Source organism: Ovis canadensis, chromosome 16 (genome assembly GCF_042477335.2).
Source record: "Ovis canadensis isolate MfBH-ARS-UI-01 breed Bighorn chromosome 16, ARS-UI_OviCan_v2, whole genome shotgun sequence".
NCBI lineage: Eukaryota > Metazoa > Chordata > Mammalia > Artiodactyla > Bovidae > Ovis > Ovis canadensis.
Window position 1 is genome coordinate 84,893,591 of NC_091260.1, and position 25,516 is coordinate 84,919,106.

The window sequence follows — 25,516 nt, forward strand, 5'->3', positions numbered from 1 at the left end:
GGACAATGGGAGCGACTCCATTGGTGCCGTGAGGTGTAACTGTCACAGACTCTAAGTTGGAGCCCGTTGTGAAATCATGTGAAAGCAGAGCTTAAACGTGCGCCTCTGTATGTGGAGCTCGAAGAGCAGACTGACACGGAAGACGGGTGAGAAGGCTCTTGGGGAGAAGGTGTAGCGTGTGGAGAGGCGCTGGTGGCTGCAGACCCACCTGTAGGCAGGGGCAAGGCTGCTCACGTGAGTTCATTTGAAAACACCTTTGTTTATTACTTTTAATATGGTGCTGGAGAAGACTCCTGAGAGTCCTTTACACTGCAAGGGGATCCAACCAGTCAATCCTAAAGGAGATCAGTTCTGAATATTCATTGGAAGGACTGGTGTTGAAGCTGAAAGTCCAATACTTTGGCTACCTGATGCGAAGAACTGACTCATTTGAAAAGACCCTGATGCTGGGAAAGATTGAGGGCAGGAGGAGAAGGGGACAACAGAGGATGAGATGATTGGATGGCATCACCGGCTCAATGGACATGAGTTTGAGCAAACTCCGGGAGTTGGTGATGGACACGGAGGCCTGGCGTGCTGCAGTCCATGGGGTCGCAAAGAGTCTGACACGACTGAGCGGCTGAACTGATTCTGAGTGTGGATAATTATATGTGACATTACCAGTCACACTGCCTTGTGGTTGCTGCCTGCCCTGTAGGGGACGGCAGCAGGGTGGATGCCTCTGAAGACAGAATGAGGGTCGTTGGGCCAGTGTCTGTCTAGGAAGGGGCCCCAGGGAGACCACAGCATGGCTGTAGAGAGGACTGGAGAGTCAGAACTGGGGCCTGTGTGGGTTTGGGTCACAGCATGTATGTGTGGGGTGTCCCTGTGTATATGTCTGGGTGTCCTTGTGTCTGAGTGTCCCTGTGTACATGTCTGGGTGTCCCTGAGTGTGTCTGTGTGTCCCTGGGTGTTTATCTGGGTGTCCCTATGTCTGGGTGTCCCTGAGTGTGTCTGTGTGTGCCATGACTGTGTGTCCCTGTGTGTGTCTCTGTATCCTGTGTGTGTGTCTATGTGTTTTTGCCTGAGTGTGTGACATCCCAGGTCCCACGTGGACCCGCTTGTCTCCTGGAGCAGGCAGAGCCCCAAGCCTCCCACCCTTCTCTCTGGAAGTGTTGCGCTGTCTGGCTGCTCTGGAGCAGGTCTGGATGTACACGTTAAAGTAAAACCAAGGGATTTACCGTGCCTCTGCATTGCGTGGACTCAGCTGAATCTGTGTGAGATCCTGGGGGAGGTGGCCTCGGACAGCCTGAACCCAGGCCCGAGGTCCCAGGCCACGTTCCAAGGGGGCGTGAAGATGGTTGGCAGTAACTTCCCAGCGCCCGCCCTACTCGGGGCCCCTCCAGAATGGCTGGCTGGCACGGGTGCCTCTGGCCTTTAACATCAGTCCGAGGGTTGTAATTACAGGTCGAGGCACGTGTCCTGTGCCGTGGCCATCGCGTGGCTGAGCTCAATTCGCTGTAGCTCGCCAGGCCTCCGCCGTCAGTGACCTGTGGGCTGGGAGGTCCCTGTGGAAGGCCGGGCTGCCCCAGGCCAGCCTCACACCGTTCCTGGGGACTGGCCTCCACGAGGCCCCCGTCTGTCCTGCCCAGAGAGCCACCCTGTCCCCCTCGGGCCCCAGTGCCCTGCGTGGTTCTGGCCACCCCCGTGGCTCCTGCCCATGAGGCGGCCTGCGGGCCTCTGCCTGGCGCTGGCCCCGCAGTGGGTGCGCGCTCGGGCCCCACCCTGGCCCTTGACACACAAGCTGCTTGAGTCCTGGAGAAACCCCGGGCAGTCTCTGTCCTCCCAGCCAGTGGGCTTCCTGGCAAAGCCAGCTCTGATGGGGAAGGCTGCCCCCCACACTCGCTTCCCAGGGCACTCCCCTGGGACAAGGGCCCTCCGTGTCCGTGGCCCAGGCTCTGGGGTGCTGGACATGGAGACTGCGCAGTGCTGCGGCTCGAGGAGCCAAGGTCACTGCTCTGACGTCCTTTGTGGGCCCTTCTGTCTTCAGAGTAAAGGAGACGAAGGTTAGGAGGCTGACTGGGCCCTTGGCCACCAGGCCCCACTCAGGTCCCCCCCACTGCAAACCAGGGTGTTGGGAGGCGGTGGGGAGGGGCAAGTGGCGATCCCGCGACTCCCCCATCATCCTCCCGGCTTCCGCAGGAGACCCAGCCACCTGGGGCCTCAGAGGCTGGAAGGAGAGGGCCCAGCAGGTGCTCTGGCCGCCGGTCATCCCAGCAACCTCAGGGAAGCTGTGGCAGGAGTGTCCCAACCACTCAGGCCGAGGCTGAAGGGAGGGTCTGGTCCTCGGGGACACGACCCCACAGGGAGTGGCCGCCCTCCTGGCGGGTGGACAGCATCTCTGGGTTGGCCGCAGCAGGTGTGCCTGCCCAGGGCGCTTGGAGCTTGGCCCACTAGCTCCTAAAACGCCCATTATGGGCTTAATGGCTGAGCCGCTCACAAATTGCCATTTAAAATCAATCAGCTCTTCAGCTTAATTAGCTCATTACCATGCAGACTGCTGTCTGGTGGTCACGGGAGAAGGGGAGTGCCACCCGCAGCCTGACTGCCGGGTAGGAGGACTGCTCGCAAGGAATTCCCATCATGCAGAGACCCGGAGCTACAGGCAGGGACAGAGAACAGGAGCCCCACACCCACCCCACAGACTGTTGCTTCCCCTCCCCCAAGACCAGAAAGACCAACTGGGAACCAAGGGCCAACCAGGCGCCGGAGCCCTCAGACCGCAGGGAGGGACAGCCCTGCCTGCCCCGATCGCTAGCTCCAGGCACGGCCTGTGGACCACATGGCGGCAAGCCTGCCTCAGGGCGGCCTCCCGCTCCTGGGGACAGTGGGGTAGACAGAGCCACGTGATGGGGTGGGGGTGGGAGCAGGGGATTGAGGGCTCCCCCGGAGAAAAACGTCAGTGAGAAATGGGAAAGGTCCCGCGGGCTTTGACATCACAGACACAGTAGGGCAGGAGCTCACACTGAGACAGTGTCACAGTGACGAAGGTAAAGACTGGAGAAGGGCAAACGCAGTGAGATCCTAGAAATAAACTATATACACTAGAAAAGACCCTGATGCTGGGGAGGATTGGAGGCAGGAAGAGAAGGGGACAATAGAGGATGAGATGGTTGCAGGGCATCACCACTCAACGGGCATGAGTCTGAGAAAGCTCCAGGAGTCGGCTATGCACAGAGAGGCCTGGTGTGCTGTGGTCCACGGAGTCGCAAAGAGTTAGACACGACTGAGTGACTGAACTAAACTGAACTGACCTTTGAAAGTGAAAACGCACCCGTGCACGTGCGTGAAGAGCTGCCCGTTGATAAGAAAAGGCTGATAACTCAGTAACACAGTAGCAAAGGCTACGATACATGGGTCACAGAACAGGAAGAAATGTCTCCCAAATGAGATCAGACACTCAGCCTCACTCACAATGAGACAGTCAGATTAAATCTCCGGGAGATGCCCTTTCCCACCTGCCTAGGATGAGGGACCGGTGTGCCCCCCGCCATGGGCAGGTGTGGCGGGTGTCTGTTCAGGACACAGATGAGTACTTAGCAGGCGCTGCCCTGCTCAGAGGCGCATATGCAGTGCCGACGGACGCAGACTTGGGAATAGCAGGCCCGTCTGTCCACGTCTGTCCACGTCGTGTGTGTGTATGTGTGTGCGTGTGTATATGTGTGTATGTGTCTGTGGTGTGTATACGTGTATGTGTGCAGTGTGTGTGCATGTCTGTGTGTGTGTATGTGTGTATGTGTGTGATGTGTATATGTGTGTATGTGTCTGTGGTGTGTATACATGCATGTGTATAGTGTACGTGGGTAGTGTGTGTGTGCATGTCTATGTGCGTGTATGTGTGTGGGTGTATGTGTGTGTGTCTGTGGTGGGTATACATGTATGTGTGTACTGTGTATGTACATGTCTATGTGCATGTGTGTGGGGGTGTATGTGTGTGTGTCTATGGTGTGTATACATGTATGTGTATAGTGTATGCGTGTAGTGTGTGTGTGCATGTTTGTGTGCGTGTGTGTATGTGTGTGCGTGTATATGTGTGTGTGTATTTTTTCTCAATAGGTGAAAAGTTCAGATCACTTTTTCTGTGGGTTTTCAGGGCTTCCTTCCAAGCAGGAGCATCTGGTCAGAGGTCAGCCTGTGACTTGTCCACGCTTTGTCCAAATCATTAAGGTTTTCTAGTAACCATACAGGAATGTGGCAGAGGATTAGGACTCCGAGTCCCAAAGGGCAGAGTTTTGTTGTTGTTGTCGTTAAGGGTCACCTGGCTCCTTGGCACCTTCCTGCCCCACTGGCCCCACAGCTGTGACCTGAGACCCGCTGTGAACATCTACTCTGGGGAGATGTTTGGCTGAAGAGCAAACTCTGAGCCTGAGCTGAAACCAGCCTGCTGTCTCGGCAGGGGGTGTGCGGGGTCGGCTGGCACTGGCCACACCTGGCCCTGGACCTGACGACCCTGCAGTGCTGGCCTCTTCAGAGGGGAACCCGACCAGTGGTCACCAGATGCGGCCCCTAGGAGCCTGGCACAGGTTTCTGGGAACAGCAGCTGGGGCTGGCAGGGCGGCCCTCCAAGCAGCTTCCTCGGGGTTCGTTGTGGGCCTTTGAGGCGCAGGAGCGGAGGCCATGTGCAGCCTGGGAGAAGCGTGGCCTCACCGCAGCCCAGCAAGCAGGGGACTCAGGTGCACCGTGGTTCTGGCTCTGGGCGTACTTTCTAACTCAGCTCCCAGACGCCAAGCGGCAGGAGGGAGAGGAGAGGACACACCGCCATTTGTGGACTCAGTGAGCCCCTGGGAGGCCAGGCGAGAGCCCAGGCCTTCCTGTGACGGCATCACTCTGAGGGACCAGCGCAGACTCCCGGGTCCAGGCCCACTGAGCCTGGCCTCCAGGTGGGGCCTGGGGCCCGCAGGGAGGACTCTGGGCCAGGCTGAGGCGTGGGAGCAGACCGTGAAGGAAGACACACATCCCTCCGTCCATGGTGGGCAGCCAGCTGGGCACGTGCATGCAGGGAGCAGGTGCGGCAAGGCCGGGGCTCCTGGGCTCCTGCCTGTCTCCCCATCAGGGACCCTCCCATGCTGGGCGCGGCGGGCCCTCCAGGGGGTCGAGAGCCTGCAGACCTCAGGGAGGCCAAGCTCAGGCCTCCTGCTGATGGGCAGGGCGGGGCTGGAGGATTTCCAGGAAGCACGGCCCCCACTCTGGGCCCCCACCCCGAGCTCACAGGCAGCCTCCAACGTGGGCACCTTGGGCCGTGCAGCTGGCGGCCCCCCTGTGGGCTGGGAACTGTGTCCCATGGAAACAATGAGGCGCCAGCCTCCTGGCCTCTGAGATTGTCTGTGAAGGCGGGACCCCACAGCTGGCTTCCTGGGTGTCTGCCCTCACAGGACTCCCGTGAAAACCATCAGAGGAAGAAGTGGGACCTCGTCCTGACATCCAGATGACCCGCTGCTGCTGCGGTGCCCAAGCCCAGGAGGCCTGAGGGCTCCTGGGGAGCACCCAGTGGGTCCTCAGGGCCTCAGGGCCCACTCTGCCCCACTGACTGAGACCTGAGGCTCCCTGGGCTACAGAGCAGGGTCCACGCCTGCCCCACTGTGCCTCAACCAGACCCGGAAAGGACTGTCCTGGGGAAGAGAGACAGACCTTCTGAGAGCCAGCATCTAGCCCCCAAATGTCCCAGGTTGCCAGTGAGAAGTCAGGCCAAGGACAGGGTGTGGGGCTCCGGGATCAGAACCCAGGTCCCGGGGGGTAGGGCGCACCGGCCAGGCTCAGTTTACCAGCTGGACCTCGCAGGCCACACCCTGTGCTCTGCCTCCTCCCTGACCCCACCGCTCCTGGGTCCTCGCACCTCAGGAGACAATCCTTAGAGTACAAAAACAGACTTCTTAATAAACAGAACTTTGTTTTCTAGTCACACAGTCATGTCCAACTCTTTGCCATCTCATGGACTGTAGCACACCAGGCTTCCCTGTCCATTACCACCTCCTGGAGTTTACTCAAGCTCATGTCCACTGGTCAGTGATGCCAAGCAACCATCTCAGCTTCTGTCGTTCCCTTCTCCTCCTGCCTTCAATCTTTCCCAGCATCAAGGTCTTTTCCAATGAGTCAGCTGTTCTCATAAGGTGGCCAAAGTATTGGAGTTTTAGCTTCAGCATCAGTCCTTCCAATGAATATCCAGGCTTGATTTCCTTTAGGATTGACTGGTTTAATCTCCTTGCTGTCTAAGGGACTCTCAAGAGTCTTCTCCAACACCAAAGTTCAAAAGCATTAGTTCTTTGGCACTCAGCCTTCTTTATGATCCAGCTCTCACATTCATACATGACCTCAGGAAAAACCACAGCTTTGACTAGATGGACCATTGTAGGCAAAGTGATCTCTGCGTTTTCACACACTCCCTAGGTTTGTCATAGCTTTCCTTCCAAGGAGCAAGCATTCTTTAATTTCATGGTTGCAGTCACCAACTTCAGTAATTTTGGAGCCCAAGAAAATAAAGTCTGTCCCTGTTTCCACTGTTTCCCCATCTATTCGCCATGAAGTGATGGGACCAGATGCCATGATTTAGTTTTTCGAATGTTGAGTTTTAAGCCAGCTTTTTCACTCTCCTCTTTCACCCTCATCAAGAGCCTCTCTAGTTATTCTTTGCTTTCTTCCATGAGGGTGGTGTCATCTGCATTTCTGAGGTGATTGATTTCTCCTGGCAATCTTGATTCCAGCTTGTGATTCATCCAGCCTAGCATTTTGAATGATGTAAAATGCATATACTTTAAATAAGCAGGGTGACAATATGCAGCCTCCATGTACTCCTTTCTCAATTTTGAATCAGTCTGTTGTTCCATGTGGCCGGTTCTAACTGTTGCTTCTTGATGTATATACAGGTTTTGCAAGAGGTAGGTAAGGTGGTCTGGTATTCCCATCTCTTTAAGAATTTTTGTTTGTTGGGATCCACAATAGTTTGTTGTGATCCACACAATCAAAGGCTCTGGTATAATCAATGAAGCAGAAATAGATGGTTTCTGGAATTCTCTTGCTTTTTCTATGATGGATGTTGACAATTTGATCTCTGGTTCCTCTGCCTTTTCTAAATCCAGCTTGTACATCTGGAAGTTTTCTGTTCATATACTGTTGAAGCCTAGCTTGGAAAATTTTGAGCGTTACTTTGACAGCATGTGAAATGAGTGCAATTGTGCAGTAGTTTGAGCATTCTTTGGCATTGCCTTTCTTTGGGATTGGAATGAAAATTGACTTTTTCCAGTGCTGTGGCCACTGCTGAGTTTTCCAAATTTGCTGGCATATTGAGTGCAGCTCTTTCATAGCATCATCTTTTAGGATTTGAAATAGCTCAACTGGCATTCCATTACTTCCACGAGCTTTGTTTATAGTGATGCTTCTTAAGGCCCACTTGACTTCACATTCTGGGATGTCTGGCTCTAGGTGAGTGATCACACCATTGTGGTTATCTAGGTCATTAAGATCTTTTTTGTACAGTTGTTCTGTGTATTTTTGCCACCTCTTCTTAATATCTTTTACATCTGTTTGGTCCATACAATTTCTATCCTTTATTGTGCCCATCTTTGCATGAAATGTTCCCTTGGTATCTCTAATTTTCTTGACAAGATCTCTAGTCTTTCACATTCTATTGTTTTCCTCTATTTCTTTGCATTGATCACTGAGGAAGGCTTTCTTATCTTTCCTTGCTATTCTTTGAAACTCTGCATTCAAATGTGTATATCTTTCCTTTTCTCCTTGCCTTTCACTTCTCTTCTTTTCTGAGATATTTGTAAGACCTCCTCACATAACCATTTTGCCTTTTTGCATTTCTTTTTCTTGCGGATGGTTTTGATCACTGTCTCTTGTATAATGTTACAAACCTCCATCCATAGTTCTTCATGCACTCTGTCTATCAGATCCAATCACCTGAATCTACTTCTCGCTTCCACTATATAACTGTAAGGGATTTGACTTGGGTCATACCTGAATAGTCTAGTGGTTTTCCCTTCTTTTTTCAATTAAAGTCGAATTTTGAAGGAATTTATGATCTGAGCATGAGTGAAAAAGAGAACTATCTCAAACACCCATCTCTTCTGTCAATATTCCAATTATTTTGAAATCAGACTTAACACAGGATTCTTACCACTTTTTCCTTGGAGTCTTAAAACAAAGGAGAAGTGGCCCCAGTAGTGGGACCTCCCTTGAGGTCCTGGCAGGGCTGATGGGCGAGGGGGCCTAGGGGTCTGACTGTTGGTGGACGGACCTTTGGGGTCCTGCTGTCCTCAAGCACACGACTGTTGTGGTGAGGGTGATTGCGGCTGGGGCACCCTGGGACGCCTGGCCTTATAGGCTGTTTTCCTGGAGGGCAGGGGGGACGTCCTGCATGGGGGCACTCCCATGCAGATACGGTGGGGCTTCAGGCAGGGTGGGGGTCCAGGGCACCAGATACAGCATGAGGGGTGAGGTCAGAGGGGGTCCGTGGGGCCTGGGGCATGGGGGCTCTGCTTACCTGGCCTCTGTCAAAGCAGCCATGCAGCCCCTCCAGCTTGACTCTACCATGGGGACTCCCTGCAGAAGGAGACCTCTGAGGAGGGTGTCCCAGGGCCGGGTGGACTGGTAGGGCCTCTCAGCTGCACGAGTAGGCGCGGGAGGGAGGTGGCCACAGCCCCAGGTCGGGGGCCTTGTTTCCCGAGCTCAAGTTCTCTTTGTGGAGCCAGGCTGGCCCTCTGACTTCCGCTCCCCCCGCAGGCTTCCACCTGTCCCACAAGGTCACCAGTGTGGTCCCTGAGAGTGCCCTGCTCATCGTGCTGGGCCTGGTGCTGGGCGGCATCGTCCTGGCGGCTGACCACATCGCCTCCTTCTCACTCACGCCCACGGTGTTCTTCTTCTACCTGTTGCCGCCTATCGTGCTGGACGCTGGCTACTTCATGCCCAACCGGCTCTTCTTTGGCAACCTGGGCACCATCCTGCTGTACGCGGTCATTGGCACTGTGTGGAATGCGGCCACCACCGGGCTGTCGCTCTACGGCGTCTTCCTCAGTGGCCTGATGGGTGAGTGGGCACCGCCACCTGGCGGGGCTGGGGGGCTCCTGGAAGGTCCCGGGGGTCCTAGGGTAGGCTCCCAGAAGCTGCATCTAAGAAAGCACAAGCCAAAAACACAGGCTTAAAAGGAGAATGAGTGTAGGGGTCATCCAGAGATGTCACCAGTGGCCACTTAACCCTCCTGGGTTTTAATTCATCAACAGCCAGTCCACGCCCATCCTCAGGCTGAGGCATGTGTCCTGCTTGGGAATGAAGTCTGGTCCGACCAGGTTGGCCGGTGGGTGGGGTGTTGGGAACGAGCTGGCTGCTGTCCCTCCCCCTTGGCAGGGAGGTCGGGTCCAACCTCAGACCCCAGGGAAGGAGGCGGCAGCCTCTGGCACAGGGCAACACCTGAGCCCCACACCCGTGGAGCCCAAATAAACCTGCCCCTGCGCATAAGGTTGGGTGTCGTTTCTACTCAATCCGGCAGGGAGAAGGCGGGCAAGCCTCTCCTCCATCACGTGGGATCTGTGTCTGAGGCTCTTCCCCTGCCCGTGTTTCCTGCCAGTTGGTTACTAACCTCAGCCCTGGCGTACCTCTGAGGTGTACCCCACCCACCTGGGAGTCGGTCATTATCCACCCGGGAAACGAGCAGGTGGGGCCCTGCTCACCGAGGCCGTGCATACGTGCCGGATGGCATGGCCTTGAACTCAGCCTGCTTTCCCCGTGCCTCTGTGCTCCACAGGCTGAGCTCCCGGTGTTGGGGGCGATGAGGGAGGTGGGGCTGCTACCACCTCCCTGGGCAGCAGTCTCAGCTCAGCTTCGGCCTCAAACACTTCCACCAGCAGAACCAGACAAGGGACAGGCCCTCTGACAGAAGAGCAAGCACCCCGAGCCCCCCCCAGTGGGGCTCATGACCTCCCTTGAAATCACAGTGACAAAGAAGACACATTGAGAAACACACTGAGGGCTAAGGCACCCCATCTGCAGGAGTCACCTAGGACCCTGTCCTCACCCCTGGACAGTGCAGGCTTCCTCAAGTCCCCACAGCCATCCGGCACCATCCCCAGGCGCAGCCCTGGAAGCCCCCCGAGGCTGGCGTGGTGCCAAACACACCCGGCCAGTTCTCCCCAACGCCCGGGCCACAGGGCCCATGCAGGTGACATTAGACTGCCATCCCTGGTGGTGCCCTCAGGTAGTTGGGACAACCTAAGGCCACTTCTGGCCCCCAGGCCAAGGGAACGTTCTGGGGTTTGGCTCCCTGAGGGGCCACGGCCGTCTGAGGCCTGTGCTCCGTCCTTGGGATGGAGTGGTCATGGCTGGGTGTCAGCCAAGGTCATGGAGCAGGGCAGTGCCCAGGGGACACCCAGAGCCCGGCCCTGCAGCTGGCAGACAGGGATTGGTCTCTGCTGTCAGCCCGCTCCTGGCTCTGAGGTCTGCCCCAAGGCTGGGGGACACTGCCAAGGAAGGGTCAGCCTGGGTGGCCACAGGTGGGCCAGGCAGCAGACGTCCTGGGGGCATCTGGGCACAGCAGCCCAGCACCCAGAAACCCCGGGCCATCAAGAGGCCCCGCGGGTGGGCAAGGCCAAAGTTGGGGAGGGTCCCGGAACACACAGTCCAGCAGCCACAGTCCTGTCCCTGGGACCTTCCTGGCATGGCCGGCGCGGGGAGGACTGGCCCTCCAGGTAGGAGGGCTCCCCCTGACGGCCCACTCGTCTTCCAGGAGACCTGAACATCGGGCTACTGGACTTCCTCCTGTTCGGCAGCCTGATTGCCGCCGTGGACCCGGTGGCCGTGCTGGCCGTGTTTGAGGAGGTGCACGTCAACGAGGTGCTGTTCATCATCGTCTTCGGGGAGTCCCTGCTCAACGATGCTGTCACCGTGGTGAGTGCCCAGCAGGATGCACCTCCTGGTCCTGTTCCAGGGTCTCACTGCTGGCATCCCAGCTTCGGCTGCAGGCCTCGTGTCTGCCCTTGACTGTGGAGTTGTGAGTGATCACAGTGTTATGGGGATTGAGGAGGGGAACTCAGCCAGGCCCAGTGTGCCCACGGCCTGAGGGCTGGCGGTCCACGTCGGCTCTGGGTAGCCCAGAGAAAAGGGTGGCCCGTTTGGATATCAGAGGCCATCCTCCCCACACCGGCCATGGGCTCTGGAGCAGTGACGTCCCAGGGGCAGCACAGAGGGCTGGTCAGCAGTGTGGCTGAGCACCTGCCTGGGGTCTCCTCAGCCCTGCAGTTTCGCAGACATAGTGGGCATCCAGTCTTCTCTTGGCTCTAAAAGCCCCTCCATGTCCTGTAAACGCGTGAACTTCTGCCCAAGCCAGGAAGCTCCTCCCTGGTTCCTGTGAGGCTCGTCTTCCTTACGGAGGAGGAAGCGGGAGAAGCAGGGCGCTGCGCCCTGCTCCCCCAACCTTCACAGCTGTGCCATCCCTCCGGCGCAGGCCCCATGCAGCAACACCACCAGACTTCCTTCCATAAACACAGCTCTGCGATCTGCGCCATGAGGGCCTTCTGCCCCCTGGAGAGCACAGACCTGGAGACACAGGAACATTTCTTCCCAAGGGCCCCACAGCCCCCCCGGCCTGGGTCGCCCCCAGGCCCCTCCCCTGGACGTGGAGCCAGCGCATCCTTCAGGAGCTTCGCTCAGAGCACAGCGGGCACCTCCCACACACACAGCCCTGCGGCCTCGGATAAGGTGTTAGGCATTTATCACCACGTCATAGCAGGATGTGGAGAAGGAAATGGCAACCCACTCCAGTACTCTTGCCTGGAGAATCCCATGGAGGGAGGAGCCTGGTAGGCTGCAGTCCATGGGGTCGTGAAGAGTCGGACACGACTGAGTGACTTCAATTCATCTCACTTCATAGCAGGATGAGGTTTGAATGTCAACAGGCAAAGATGCCAGGGGTGCGTCCCCACTGACGGGGGCCGCATAATGGCAAAGTCGCAGCAAATGAAACTCTGGTTGTGTCTTGGGAAGCAAACTAAAGATCATCACAGCAGGCTGGCTTTGTGGCCGCCCTGCTTCACTGAGGGTGGGGAAGGCCAGGTTTTCTCTGAGGGTTCTTGTTCCTCCCAGACTGTCCTCCCACCCCAGACCCCACACTACTGCCCCAGATGAGTTTGCCCTGGCGGTTTTCAGTTTCCCTTCAGATTGCTGCCATGGTCTCCTCACTTGGCCCAAGTCTCACCAGGCCTGGGGCCCGAGACGGGGAGGAGTCAGTGCTGACCGCAGGCTGACGGGGTCCTGTCTGTCTGTGTCCCCGCAGGTCCTGTACAACGTGTTTGAATCTTTTGTGACTTTGGGTGGTGACAAGGTGACCGGCGTGGATTGCGTGAAAGGAATAGGTGTGTGGCTCGCCAGTTGTGTTCCAGCGGGGAGCCAGGGCCAGTGTCTTCTCCGGAACATGGACCCCGTGGGGCAGCATCTGTGCCAGGCTGGAACCCACAGCCTGTGCAGGAAAACATGCTTCCATTTTAAAGTCTTGGTGACAGGCCCCCGCCCTCCCCGGCAGGTTACACTAATCTGGTTTCCCAGGCCCCAGCCACCCTGGGTGGTGAGGATCATTGCCCCCACAGACCCATGGGAGGACGTGGATCCTGTATCTGGGGTCCTGGGAATCCCTCTGGGCAGGGACAGTTACAGATGGCATTCCTGGGAGCCCAGAGCCTGGTCCTTGCTGTCAACCCCCCACCAATGCTGCTGGTCTCAGCGCTGCCCCCGCAGTGGGGTAGCCGGGCCTCCTTTGGTGCAGTGCTTTCCTCTCCCCGTGGAGCCAGAGCCTCTGTCTGCTGAGAGAATCAGCCTCTTGTTTGCTGAGCTGCTGGTGCCTCTGGGGTCACCCGGGACCTCAATGGGGAACAGTCAGTCAGTCAGGCCAGCTCGCCCACGCTGCGGCCACAGAGGGCCCCTCAGAGGCCAGCGGCACTCCTTGTCCTTGCAGTGTCCTTCTTCGTGGTGAGCCTGGGGGGCACGCTGGTGGGCATCGTGTTCGCCTTCTTGCTCTCCCTGGTGACACGCTTCACCAAGCACGTGCGCATCATCGAGCCTGGCTTCGTGTTTGTCCTCTCCTACCTGTCCTACCTCACGTCTGAGATGCTGTCCCTGTCGGCCATCCTGGCGTGAGTCCCTCCTCGCTGATCGGCCACCCACCAGCCCCCGCATGCCCGGCGGACCTGCCCTGGGGAGGCCTGGCCACTTCCCCGGGTGGGGCGGGAACTCGCTATGGGGGAGAAGAATTTGATCTATTTAGTCTTTTAATTAAGGAGTTGGCGTCTTCATAGAGCTCTCCAGGGGCTGCAGCACCTGCTCTGCCCCCACGCAGCCTTTCCCAGGGCTCTGACCCGCAGAGCTGCCCCCCTCCCCTCCAGTGTGGGACCCAGGCCCCCAGAGGCCCACAGACAGTGTCAAGGTAGCCAGCCCAGGGCACCAAGCCCCTAGGAGGAGCCCTGTACTCACAAAGAGGAGTGCTGATGAGTAGCGGGGGATGCTTGCCCAGGATGCAGGGGCCCCAAAGTGCTGCCTTCTGGGAGATGGGCTTGAGCCCCACGGGGTCTGGTGGGAGCTGAGCCCAGGCTTGAACGCTCATGGCGGGCTGTCCCATGTGCAGTATCACCTTCTGTGGCATCTGCTGTCAGAAGTACGTGAAGGCCAACATCTCAGAGCAGTCGGCCACCACAGTGCGTTACACCATGAAGATGCTGGCCAGTGGGGCCGAGACCATCATCTTTATGTTCCTGGGCATCTCAGCTGTGGACCCTCTCATCTGGAAGTGGAACACAGCCTTCGTGCTCCTGACGCTACTTTTCATCTCTGTGTACAGGGCCATAGGTGAGGGTGTGTGGAGTATGGGGGGTGACGGAAGGACAATGGGGAATGATGGGGGGATTATGAGGATGATGGGCAGATGAGGGGATGAAGGAGGGTGATGGGGGTGGTGAGAACGATGAGGGGATGATGGGGGGATGATGGGATGAGGGGATGAGAGGGTGATGGGGATGATAGAGGGTGATGGGATGATGGGGGGTGATGGAATGATGGGGGGTGATGGATGGGTGGGGGGATAAGAGGGTGATGGGATGGGGGATGATGGAGGGTGATAGGATGGGGGTATGAGAGGGTGATGGATGGGGGGATGATGGAGAGTGATGGGGATGATGGAGGGTGATGGGGATGATGGAGGGTGATGGGGATGATGGGACGATGGAGGGTGATAGCGATGAGGGGGGCTGAGAGGATGATTGAGGGAGACAGAGGGGTGAGGGGACATGGTCAGCCAACAGCAGGAATTGGCCATGGGGAGTCTGCAGAACCAGCAACACACATTGGCTCCCAGCCCCCAGCCCTGCAGCACAGTGAATGACAAACTCAAGAGACCTTGGGGACCCTAAGGCTGGCCAGGACATTAGTCACCCTCAGTGAAGGGACAGGCCTTCTCAGTCTTATAGCCTCATCACTGAAATAAGACCACTTTGAGGTACAAGTGGAAGGTTCCAGAAGCCAGGGGAACCCATGTGGCTTCCCACTGACTTACTCTGGATGTGGTCACTTGGGTGACATCTCAGTCACCATGGCACGTGAGAAGCAGGAGCCGCTGCGGCCCCACTCAGCCCTGGTCACTGGTCCCTGGTGTGCAGTGCTAACCCAGGGCTGGGGAGGGGAGAAGGCAGTCGGGTGACCCCCACCTGCTCTGCCTGCAGTCGCTGGACTGAGGGCTCAGGAAAACAGAGGCCCTGTGGTTGGGTGGCCTCTTGTCCTGGAGCTGCTGGGCAGTCACATATGTGGTCATACTGAGACCTAGGAATTTCCAGAGCGGCTGGAGCACAGCTTGGGGGTGCAGAGGCAGGCGGGGGCCCAGAGAGCTCCAAAGAGGTCGAGGGGCCTGCAGGCGGGGCTACAGTGGTGCCTCTTGCTCGCTTGCTCGCTCGTGGGAGGAGGCAGCTTCACCCGTGGGAGGAGGCTGCAGGGCTGCTGGCAGGGACAGAGGGGCTGCATCTCCCCCGAGTGCTGAGTGCATGCGCACCACACAGGGGTCGTCCTGCAGACCTGGATTCTGAACCGGTACCGGATGGTGCAGCTGGAGATCATAGACCAGGTGGTCATGTCCTACGGCGGCCTTCGAGGAGCTGTGGCTTACGCCTTGGTGGTCCTCCTGGACGAGAACAAGGTCAAAGAGAAGAACCTGTTTGTCAGCACCACCATCATCGTCATCTTCTTCACCGTCATCTTCCAGGTACGGGTGGTGGAGGCCTCATCCTCCCAGGTGCCAGGCCTAACTGGGTTGATAATTTTAGTAACTAGGTGTAGTTTTGTAGGTTTTCATGTGGCCCCACAGGGTGCAGCGCGATTTGGCCTAGAAACCTCCTTCCTTGGCTGTCGCTGGTTAACAAAGCCCCAGTTAATGTTTCATTGACCAGGAAGGAAAAGGCCCCGCTTTGCCTGGCTCTTGGCTACTCTAAGGAGCTGGCCAGGGGCGTCCAAGGACGTCCAGTGACCCGCAGGTGGCAGGGCCTCCTCTGCCAGGAGATGGGCACAGATCACCTGGGTCCTGGCCAAGGGGTGGCCCCTTCTGCCCCGCTGGGGTGTATGGGCTCGGGATCAGTGGGCCCCAGCGGGGTGCGGGTCTGGGGTGAGGCCTGGCCCGGCCTCAGTGTCAGGGTGTCTGTCTTCCAGGGCCTGACCATCAAGCCCCTGGTGCAGTGGCTGAAGGTGAAGAGAAGTGAACAGCGAGACCCCAAGCTCAACGAGAAGCTGCACGGCCGGGTAGGTGGAAGGGCTGAGGTAGGAGGGAGGAGGAGGAAGGGGCTGTCCAGGTGACGCTGACCCACTTGCCTCTCCTTCCAAAGGCTTTCGACCACATCCTCTCGGCCATCGAGGACATATCAGGGCAAATCGGACACAATTATCTGAGAGATAAGTGAGTCGCTGCAGTGGCCCCTGACAAACTGAAACAAGAAAATTCAGAGGCACGTTCATCTCAGTTGTTAGTCCCCTTCTTTAACCAGCGACTGTAGGATCCACAGGCTATAGAGCGAATCTCTGGCATCACCATGACCCTAACCCCACTGAGCCCCAGTGACCTCAGAATACTGCCCTCGGAGGACCCAGGGCCACTCACCACCTTGTTCAGGTCCCTGCTTCTCCCCTCCTGCCCTTGGGGTCCCCCCAAGCCCCTTCTCCTAAATACCTCTGCTTCTCCTCCCCTCCTTCCGCCTTCCTGCCCCTGGAGCCCCTTAAGCCCCTTCTCCTCCTAGAATCCTCCTACTTTTCCTCCTGTGACCCCCTTCCCCGCTTTAAATCTCCACCCGCCCCCCCTACCCCCCCCGCCCCCCCTACCCCCCCCGCCCCCCCTACCCCCCCCGCCCCCCCTACCCCCCCCGCCCCCCCCCGCCCCCCCCCCCCCGCCCCGTCCTCCCATCTTCCTACAGGGTTATGCAGTCAGAGGAAATCTGCATGACCGCATTACAGGAGAAGGTTAATCCCATTTTCACGCACACACCATGACCCTGCCATCGGACAGGAAGGTAGAGCGGCCACAGGGCCACGAGGCAGCATTCAGCGGCACGTGGAGGGTCATCTCTTTCACTTCAAAGCTTGCCTGTGTGGCTGTCACAGTAAATAGAAACTGAGTATCCCACCCAGCAGCTACAACACTGTGTCCATCACGAGTCTAGATGTTGCCAGGGTTCCATCCCAGGGCCTCACCCAGACCCCACCAAGTGCTGACCACTATTGGTTTGACCCACCTGTCCTCGCAGGTGGTCGAATTTTGATAGGAAATTCCTCAGCAAAATCCTCATGAGAAGGTCAGCTCAGAAGTCTCGAGATCGGATTCTGAACGTTTTCCACGAGCTCAATTTGAAGGATGCCATCAGCTATGTGGCCGAGGTACTGGCCATCTCATCTGCTCTTTTGTAGGAGTGTCGGGGGAGGGCAGGAAGAGGTGAGACAGACCTGTGTGTGGACAGTGCTGGGGTCGGCACCCTGAGGCCCGGGCAGGGGTGGGGCAGCTGGTGAGCGACACACAGTCTTCTTGTTGCCCCAGCCGCAGTTCACCTGAGCTCAAGGGCCCTCAGGCACCCTGAAAGTGGGGTTCACCACAGCTCCCGCTCTGCGGTGCTGGGTCTGAGGTCACAGACCCCAGTGAGCACAAGCTCCAGGCTCCAGCCGGGGCGAGGCCATGGGCGCAAGGCCTGTCTTCTGCACCTCCGACCAGCTGAGGAAATTCAGAGCAGGAATCCCGGCCCCTCTGACCGTGAGCCTTTGAGGCCTCGCTGCCTCCCTGGGGCTGGGAAGGTGGGTGGTGACCCCTGCTGGCTGCATCCTCTCCTGGGGACCCTCTATGGCCCCCAGTTCCCACTGGTGACAGGCTCCCAGCAGGGCACCAGCCTCCCTTCCCCCCTGCCGCCTGCCACCTTGGTGCCTATGATGCAGGCCTGTGGGCTCCTCTGCACCGCGGTTGTGCCCGTGAACAACGCCCACAGCACCAGCTTTGCCATAGCAGGTTGGCCCTCAGCTGGCTGCCCTCCCCAGCTCCACCCTCTCCCTGGAGGGCCAGTTGCTCTCCTAGGGCACCTCACTCGGCAGTGTGACCTCCATGCCTGTGCACTCTGCTCTGCCTGGTTTTCGCCTGACTCTGGAGGCTGGGGTTTCTCTTCTGGGGAAAACTAGGGCAGCTGGTTTGGAGCCCCCGTGGGGATAGGGCCTCTTCCCCCATCCCGTGGGGATTCCCCACGCTCCCCGAGGCACCAAGTCCTTTGCACAAGCCTCCGTGAGCCTCCCAGCTCCAGCGGGGCCTCCACCGTGGTTTCTGGGGTCTTGGCTTTCCCAGGTGCCTCGGGGTCAGTGCACAGCACCCCAGGGTGGGGCTCCCTGGGGCCAGGCCAGTGACTGACAAGGCCACCTCCTCTCGCAGGGAGAGCGCCGTGGGTCCCTGGCTTTCATCCGTTCTCCCAGCACGGACAACATGGTCAACGTGGACTTCAGCACCCCACGCCCCTCCACTGTGGAGGCCTCTGTCTCCTACCTCCTGTAGGTCCCCAGAGCTGCTGTGGGCCAAGCTCTCTCCAGGCTCCCCGACCAAACCACAGGCATGACCAGCGGGCCTCTTGGGGCTGCCCACATGGGAAACAGGCAGAGGCGGTGGCGTCTGTCACCTGTCGTGTCAGTCGGCTGGCTGGAGTGCGGCAGTGAGCCAGGGCCCAGCAGCCCGCTTAAGGAGCGCCCCCTCCCCACCACCAAAGACAGGGTGCTGGTCACAGATTCCAGGCCTCCAGCCTCTGCCCTGTCAGTGCAGGGCAGTTCTGGGTATCACTGCTGGCGCTTTGGAGGGGCAGGTGCACTGTGGGGTCAGTCTTAAACCGGAGGCAGAGAAGGTCTCATCGGGATGACCCCAGGCCCCAGGGGTGCAGGTGGGAGGGCAGGTGGTCGTGCCCACTTGCTCACCAAGGCCCTCGCAGGAGGGAGAATGTGAGTGCCGTGCGCCTGGACATGCAGTCCCTGGAGCAGCGACGGCAGAGCATCCGGGATGCGGAGGACATGATCACCCACCACACGCTGCAGCAGTACCTGTACAAGCCCCGGCAGGAGGTGGGTGCGCCCTCCAGAGCCAGCGCCCTGCCCGTCCTGCCCCAGGGCAAAGCATGTCCCTACTTAGTGCAGGTCGCTCCTGGGGGGGGGGGGGGGCCGCAGCCCAGGCCCTGCGGACACGACCAGCTAACCCTAACCACCCCTCCCATCCCCCCCCACCCCCCTGCCTCCCCGCCACAGTACAAACATCTCTACAGCCGACATGGGCTGACCGCGGATGAGGACGAGAAGCAGGACACCGAGATCTTCCACAGGACCATGCGGAAGCGCCTGGAGTCCTTCAAGTCGGCCAAGCTGGGGATCAACCCCCACAAGAAGGCCGCTAAGCTGCTCAAGAGGGAGCGCGCCCAGAAGCGGGTGAGAGGGCACACTTGGGCAGGCACCACCGAGGGGGCACCCTGGTGGCAGGGCAGAGGCCTCCCTGGGGTGGACAAGCAGATCAGGCAGGACCCAGAGCTGTGAGCGGTTTCCTTCTGCTCCTCAGAGAAACAGCAGCATTCCCAACGGGAAACTGCCGATGGTGAGCTCCCTGCAGGACTTCACCATCAAGGAGAAAGGTAGGCTGGGCTATGGCTGGACGCTGGTCAGCAGGAGCTGAGGGGCACCTGAGGGCAGCCGGGTGCAGATGGCTGTCTTTCCAGGAAGCCGGTGCCCTGGGCACCAGGGCCCTCCTCACAGGCTGCAGCCACTGTGGGGGCAGGGCTGCGACCTGGGCTTCCCATCCCCTTCCTCTGTGGCCCGCCCCCTTCTCCAGTTGCCACCCCCCTCCTCGAGAAGACCGAGTGTGGTCCTCTCTGCCCAGCCCTATCCTGGTGTGGCCAGGGGGGCACCACGGTCCACTGAGCTGCCCAGAGGCCGCTAAGTGGGGGCGGCAGACATGAGGACCGTGGGCGCGGCGGGGGTTGGGGGCGGCGGTGAGCGGGTCCGGGGCGGTTGGTCAAGGGCTCAGACGAGGTCATCTGCGCTTCCAGCCTGTCCCCTTACGCTGTCCCTTCCCTGTCACCAGATTTGGAACTCTCAGACACTGAGGAAGCCCCCAACTATGATGATGAGATGAGTGGCGGGATCGAGTTCCTGGCAAACATCGGGCAGGACACAGCGACAGACTCCCCCTCAGGTGAGGGGGCACGGCCCTGCGCTACCCACAGGCGATCCCTGGCGGGAGGCCCAGGCGGTGGAGCGCGGTTCACGCGGCCGCGCAAGCGCGGGCACGGGCAGAGGCCTCCGCTCTGAGAGAGGAGAGCGAGAGCCGGCGCAGGGGCTGACCCCCAGAGGCCCGAGACCTTCCAGGTGACCTTCCGTGTGGCCGAGGACGAGCTGCTGTCTGACCCAGGGCCGCTGCCTCCCTCTCTGCCCTTCCGGGGAGCGAGGGAAGCTGACGACCGCCGCCCTCTCTCCTAGGAATTGACAACCCCGCGTTTTCCCTGGAGGAGAGCCCCGGCATCCTCTCTGGGGTGCCGCCCTGGCTGTGTCCCGGGGAGGCGGTGGTGCCCTCCCAGAGGGCCCGCCTGCAGATCCCCCACTCCCCCGGCAACTTCCACCGCCTGGCGCCCTTCCGCCTCAGCGGCAAGTCCGTGGACTCGTTCCTGCTGGCCGACGGCCCCGAGGAGCAGCCGCACGCCGCCCCGCCCGAGTCCACACACATGTAACTGGCCCGCGGCCCCCGCGCCGGCCCCCGCGCCTCTCAGCGCCGCCTCAGCCCCGCGCGTCGCGCTCTCTCCGCCGCCGCCTCCCCCTGCTCTCACCAGCCTCAGCCTCTCTTCCAGCCGCGCTTCTTTCTCCAGGCGCTTCTGATTTCCTGCTTCTCCCGCGAGCGGGGGCGGGGCGTCCCCGCGGAGTGAGGGTCCCTCTGCGTGAGGGTGTGAGGGTGCCGCTGGGTGAAAGTGTTAAGGTCCCTCTGTGTGAGGGTCCCCGCTGAGTGAGGGTCCCCGCTGTGTGAGGTCCCCGCTGTGTGAGGGTTCCTGCGGTGTGAGGGTGTGAGGGTCCCGCTGGGTGAGGGTCCCCGCTGGGTGAGGGTCCCCGCTGAGTGAGGGTCCCCGCTGTGTGAGGTCCCCGCTGTGTGAGGGTTCCTGCGGTGTGAGGGTGTGAGGGTCCCGCTGAGTGAGGGTTCCTGCTGTGTGAGGGTCGCGCTGTGTGAGGGTTCCTGCTGTGTGAGGGTCGCGCTGTGTGAGTTCCCCGCTGTGTGAGGGTCGCGCTGTGTGAGGGTCCCGCTGTGTGAGGGTTCCTGCTGTGTGAGTTCCCTGCTGTGTGAGGGTCCCCGCTGAGTGAGGGTCCCCGCTGTGTGAGGGTTCCTGCGGTGTGAGGGTGTGAGGGTCCCGCTGAGTGAGGGTTCCTGCTGTGTGAGGGTTCCCCGCTGTGTGAGGGTCGCGCTGTGTGAGGGTCCCGCTGTGTGAGGGTTCCTGCTGTGTGAGTTCCCTGCTGTGTGAGGGTTCCTGCTGTGTGAGGGTCGCGCTGTGTGAGGGTTCCTGCTGTGTGAGGGTCGCGCTGTGTGAGTTCCCCGCTGTGTGAGGGTCGCGCTGTGTGAGGGTCCCGCTGTGTGAGGGTTCCTGCTGTGTGAGTTCCCTGCTGTGTGAGGGTTCCTGCTGTGTGAGGGTCGCGCTGTGTGAGGGTTCCTGCTGTGTGAGGGTCGCGCTGTGTGAGTTCCCCGCTGTGTGAGGGTCGCGCTGTGTGAGGGTCCCGCTGTGTGAGGGTTCCTGCTGTGTGAGTTCCCTGCTGTGTGAGGGTCCCCGCTGAGTGAGGGTCCCCGCTGTGTGAGGGTTCCTGCGGTGTGAGGGTGTGAGGGTCCCGCTGAGTGAGGGTTCCTGCTGTGTGAGGGTTCCCCGCTGTGTGAGGGTCGCGCTGTGTGAGGGTCCCGCTGTGTGAGGGTTCCTGCTGTGTGAGTTCCCTGCTGTGTGAGGGTTCCTGCTGTGTGAGGGTCGCGCTGTGTGAGGGTGTGAGGTCCCCGCTGTACGAGGGTCGCCTGTTCCGGGCTGTCGGTTAGGAGAGCGCCGACTCGGGGACCCTGGCACCGAAGGGCACGAACTTTTCTCCCTCAAGGCCCGCGACCCCGGGAAGCCCGGAGGAAGCGGCTCGGCAGACACCCTCACTCGGAGGGCAGTGCAGCGGGCGGGGCAGGGAGGGGTCCCCGAGGCCCGGCTCGCCGCCTCAGGCAGGCGCCCGTCTTCTTCCCGCAGCTTCGCCTCCGGGCCTCGCACCCGCCTTGGGCCTGAGGCGTGACCCCCGCTTCCTGCCCAGGCGGGGGGCGTCGTGCCGCCCCGCGCTCATGCCGGCTCCTCCCGCAGGTGACACCGGCTCCGACGCGCCGCTGACCGGACGCTCGTCCCCGCCCGCCGTCGAGAAGCCCCCGCACGCGCGCGCCCCGAGCCCGGCCCCGCCCAGCCCCGCGCAGGCCCCGCCCACCCCGCGAAGCCCCGCGCCCGCGGCACCGCCCGAGCCCGAGCCCGAGCCCGAGCCCGCGGCGGGGCCCGCGCAGGGGGCGGGGCCGGAGCGCCGCGGGCTGCTGGGCGCGCACGCGCGGTCGGCGGCGGCGCGCCGCGTACACAGCCGGCGCTCGTTCCAGCGGCCCCGCGCGCGCCGCCGCCCCGCGCTGCTCAAGCTGGCGTCGCTGCCGCCGTCGTGCCACGCGCCACCGCACGCGCTGGAGCAGGAGGAGACTCCGCTGTGACTGCAGCCCCCCGAGGTCTGCAGACTTGACGTCGCCCCCGGGGGTGACCCCCACGGCCGCCCTCCGAGGGTCTCCACTCCGCCACGGCCGCACACCCCGGGGGGCTCCACTCCGCCACGGCCGCCCCCACGGGTCTCTGCCCCTATCACGGCCACCCTCCTAGGATCTGCACCCATTACCTCGCCCCAGGGGATGACCTCGACCCTCACGACCTCGCCTCTTAGGGGTTCCCACCTGCCCCTCCCAGCTGAGCCACAGTCACTGCCCGCCCCCACGCATGGTCTCCACTCCCGCCACAGCGGCCCACCTGGGGGTCTGCTCGCATGGCCGCAGTTTCTTAGGGTTGTGGCCTGCCTCCCAAGGGGTCTTCTGGTGACCTGGAGTAGCCCTGGACACTCACCGATCCGGTTAGGTGCTGGGATGTACAGGAGCTGAACTTGGGACCAAATGAGCTGCAAGATCTGAGCCGAGGCATTCTCTGGGGTTCCTGTGGAGAGGCCTGCTGCGGGTGGGAGGTGGGCATGAGCCTTCCGCCGTCTGGGAGGCTCCCTTGCAGGCCCTCTGTCCACCTGTCCTGGACCTGAGCTGAGCCGGCATTTGTGACTGGCTGTTTCCACCCCTGACTCAGGGACAGTTTGTGCTTCAGTCCCTGCCACGTGTCCATTCTCATCAGCTCTGCTGGGGAAACGACCAAAACCAGACGAGACTTGCCCACCGTGATACCCACCCAGGCTGGCCTCTCCCAAAGCGCCCCCTGGACTGTCAGCCCCAGGGTGGGGGGAGCCCTTACCCCAGGGTGGGATGTGACCACTCACCAGGTCTTTGAACCACCTGTCACCTTAGGGACCATAGGCACGGCTGCAGAAGCATCTTTTGTTTGCTTGTCCTTTTCGTGTTGAGATTCCCAGAGCCTGATGCTTGCTCACCCTGCACAGACCCAGCCTCAGAATGGGGGCCTCTGGGCACCAGGCTCTAAACTTCCCCAAGCCCCTGGTCTGTGGCCTGAGCTGCCTCACCTGATGCTGGACGATGGCCCAGGCTGGGTTAGGGGTTGCAGTGACCCAGTGGACAGGCCCACACAGCCCCAGCAGACGTGTGGGCCTGCCAGCAAGCAGTCCTCTTTAGAGTCACAGCTGGCCCTGCTCACACAGAGAGGGGATGAGGGGGATTGGACCCGCCCCCCCCCACACCCACCCCACCCTCAGGGGCTCAGGAACGTGGCCTTGGACAGAGGCCTCAGTCCTCACCTGCTCCTCAGGAGGGTTTGCAAGGCAGTCAAGGAGCAGAGGGTCAGGGGCTCCCGGAAGCTTCTGTGCAGCAGCTCAGCCCTGCTCAGGGAATTGTCCGCTGTGCTGTGACCACATCCTCTGTGTGTCCTTGCAGTCCCCCCATGCCCCCCGACTATGGCAATTCGCAGGTCCCCAGTGGCCCTGGTGGAAAGTCTACACTGAGCTGCTGAGAGAAGCAGGGAGCAGCAGGGAGGGTGGCTGTGGCCCACGTCACCCAGGGATGGTCCGTAGGCTGATGTGCAGGCCTGCTCACCACCCGAGTTGCTTGCTCAGCTGTCACCAGGACAGGAGTGACGTGGTTTTCAATGCTTGTTCTCACATTCACAGCCACGTTGACCCATTCTCTGAGCACAAGAGCCAGCCTTCGTCTGTCCCACAAGCCTGGCGGAAGGCACATTCTCCATCCACTCTGCAGGGGTGGTTCGTCCCGAGCAGGCGGGCTGGCCCAGGCACCACAGCCCAGCTGTCCAGCATCTCCAGCTGCCTTAACAACTCTCCTGGACCGCTGGACCCAGATCTGATTCCTCACTGCAGGGCCAGAGGCTGAGACACCCACTTGACACTGTAGACACTGAACTTCTGCGTGGCATACCTCCCCTGGGCCAGCTGTGCCGTGGAGAGCAGGCATTGCTTGTTGTCAACCTGCACAGGCTGAGCAGTGTCCGAGGTTCCAGCGAGACATCCAGCCTGAGAGACTGTTTTGTCTGTGACACAGCGTTATAAGCCGTAGTACTGTAGACACGTTTCATAAATGAGAATCTGAGCTGTTCTTGTCATTGTAAAACAGAATGTAAACAGTCTTATGAATGTATTTCCTTAGAAAAACTGTTGTAAAATTTTTTTATTAGGAAGATTCTTATTTATTTAATACTGAACATTGGCCGACTTTGTGATATAAAGCACACAAATTTAGGGGTCATTCTCTCACTTCTACATCTTCTTGGGAATAATTTTAGTGCAGTGCTCAATGAACTATTGATTTCTATTGTTAGAGATTTAATGGAGGAATTTCATTGAAACTGGAATGGGGATGTATTTTACATTATGAGTGGTGAAAACTGTGGATGCTGGTTTTGTGAATGTAACCCTGTCAAGCTGTGTGACCCTCATTATGACCACGTGCCTTAAAGCACTGCCCGTGTGCTGTCAACAGTGTCTGGGCGGAGCCCACCACAGACCCTGCAGCAGCCTGATCAAGTCTATTAAAAATATTACAAGACACTTTGGGTGAAAACTTTGTTTACAAGTGAGATCGTATCAAGGAGGTCTTGAGGGGCCGCCTCTCCTGCAGGCATAGTATTCTGGCACTAAAATTAACATGGATGCGCCTCGTGTGTGTGTGTGTGTGTGTGTGTATGAGTGAGGGTCATGTGGATAAATGTGTGTGCGCGCGCGTGAGGCTCAGGGTTAGTGCAGAGGCTGAGGGCCCAGGCTGAGCACCGGATACCTGTGTGTGTGTGTGTGGGGGGGGGGGGGGCTCGGGTCTGGTGCAGAGCCTGCGGGCAGAGCCTGAGTCCTGGATGCATGTGTGGGGGCGGTAATCATGTGGACCTGCCCGTGTGTGTGTGTGTTGTGTGTGTCTGTGAGGCTCAGGGTTAGTGCAGAGCCTGCGGGCAGGGCCTGAGCCCTGGGAACCAGCTCCCACCCCACACCCCCGGCAGAGATGGTGGCCACCATCACTGGCTGCCGGAGTGGGAGGACCAAGCACCTGCCACACAAGAGGGGCCCAGAGGGGGCAGGCCTGGGGCTGGAGAGGCAGGTGGGCACAGCTGGGTCCAGAACTCGGGGGACAAGGCTGGTGGGAAAGACCCTAGTGTGGGCAGTTCAGTTCAATCACTCAGTCCTGTCGGACTCTTTGCGACCCCATGGACTGCAGCATGCCAGGCTTCCCTGTCCACCACTAACTCCCAGAGCTTGCTCAAACTCATGTCCACTGAGTCGG

General features: G+C 59.8%; 2 protein-coding genes across 2 annotated transcripts in view; both read left to right on the top strand.

Annotated features, from left to right (window-relative positions):
• Positions 1-20,573, top strand: part of SLC9A3 (solute carrier family 9 member A3) — a 34,630-nt gene extending 14,057 nt beyond the window's left edge. The window contains exons 2-16 of the mRNA XM_069556131.1: positions 8,761-9,063; positions 10,757-10,917; positions 12,302-12,380; positions 12,977-13,154; positions 13,643-13,863; positions 15,063-15,265; positions 15,706-15,795; positions 15,879-15,949; positions 16,791-16,920; positions 17,948-18,063; positions 18,492-18,621; positions 18,802-18,978; positions 19,106-19,178; positions 19,628-19,738; positions 20,023-20,573. Of these exons, the coding sequence (XP_069412232.1) occupies positions 8,761-9,063; positions 10,757-10,917; positions 12,302-12,380; positions 12,977-13,154; positions 13,643-13,863; positions 15,063-15,265; positions 15,706-15,795; positions 15,879-15,949; positions 16,791-16,920; positions 17,948-18,063; positions 18,492-18,621; positions 18,802-18,978; positions 19,106-19,178; positions 19,628-19,738; positions 20,023-20,270 (2,291 nt within the window). The 3' untranslated portion in view covers positions 20,271-20,573. The remainder of the gene's footprint in view (positions 1-8,760; positions 9,064-10,756; positions 10,918-12,301; positions 12,381-12,976; positions 13,155-13,642; positions 13,864-15,062; positions 15,266-15,705; positions 15,796-15,878; positions 15,950-16,790; positions 16,921-17,947; positions 18,064-18,491; positions 18,622-18,801; positions 18,979-19,105; positions 19,179-19,627; positions 19,739-20,022) is intronic.
• A 38-nt stretch (positions 20,574-20,611) lies between these two features.
• Positions 20,612-24,795, top strand: LOC138421776 (uncharacterized). Its single transcript, XM_069556138.1, has 2 exons — positions 20,612-20,856; positions 21,418-24,795. The coding sequence occupies exon 2, from the start codon at positions 21,884-21,886 to the stop codon at positions 22,283-22,285; it is 402 nt and encodes a 133-aa protein (XP_069412239.1). The 5' UTR covers positions 20,612-20,856; positions 21,418-21,883; the 3' UTR covers positions 22,286-24,795.
• The last annotated feature ends 721 nt before the right edge of the window (positions 24,796-25,516 follow it).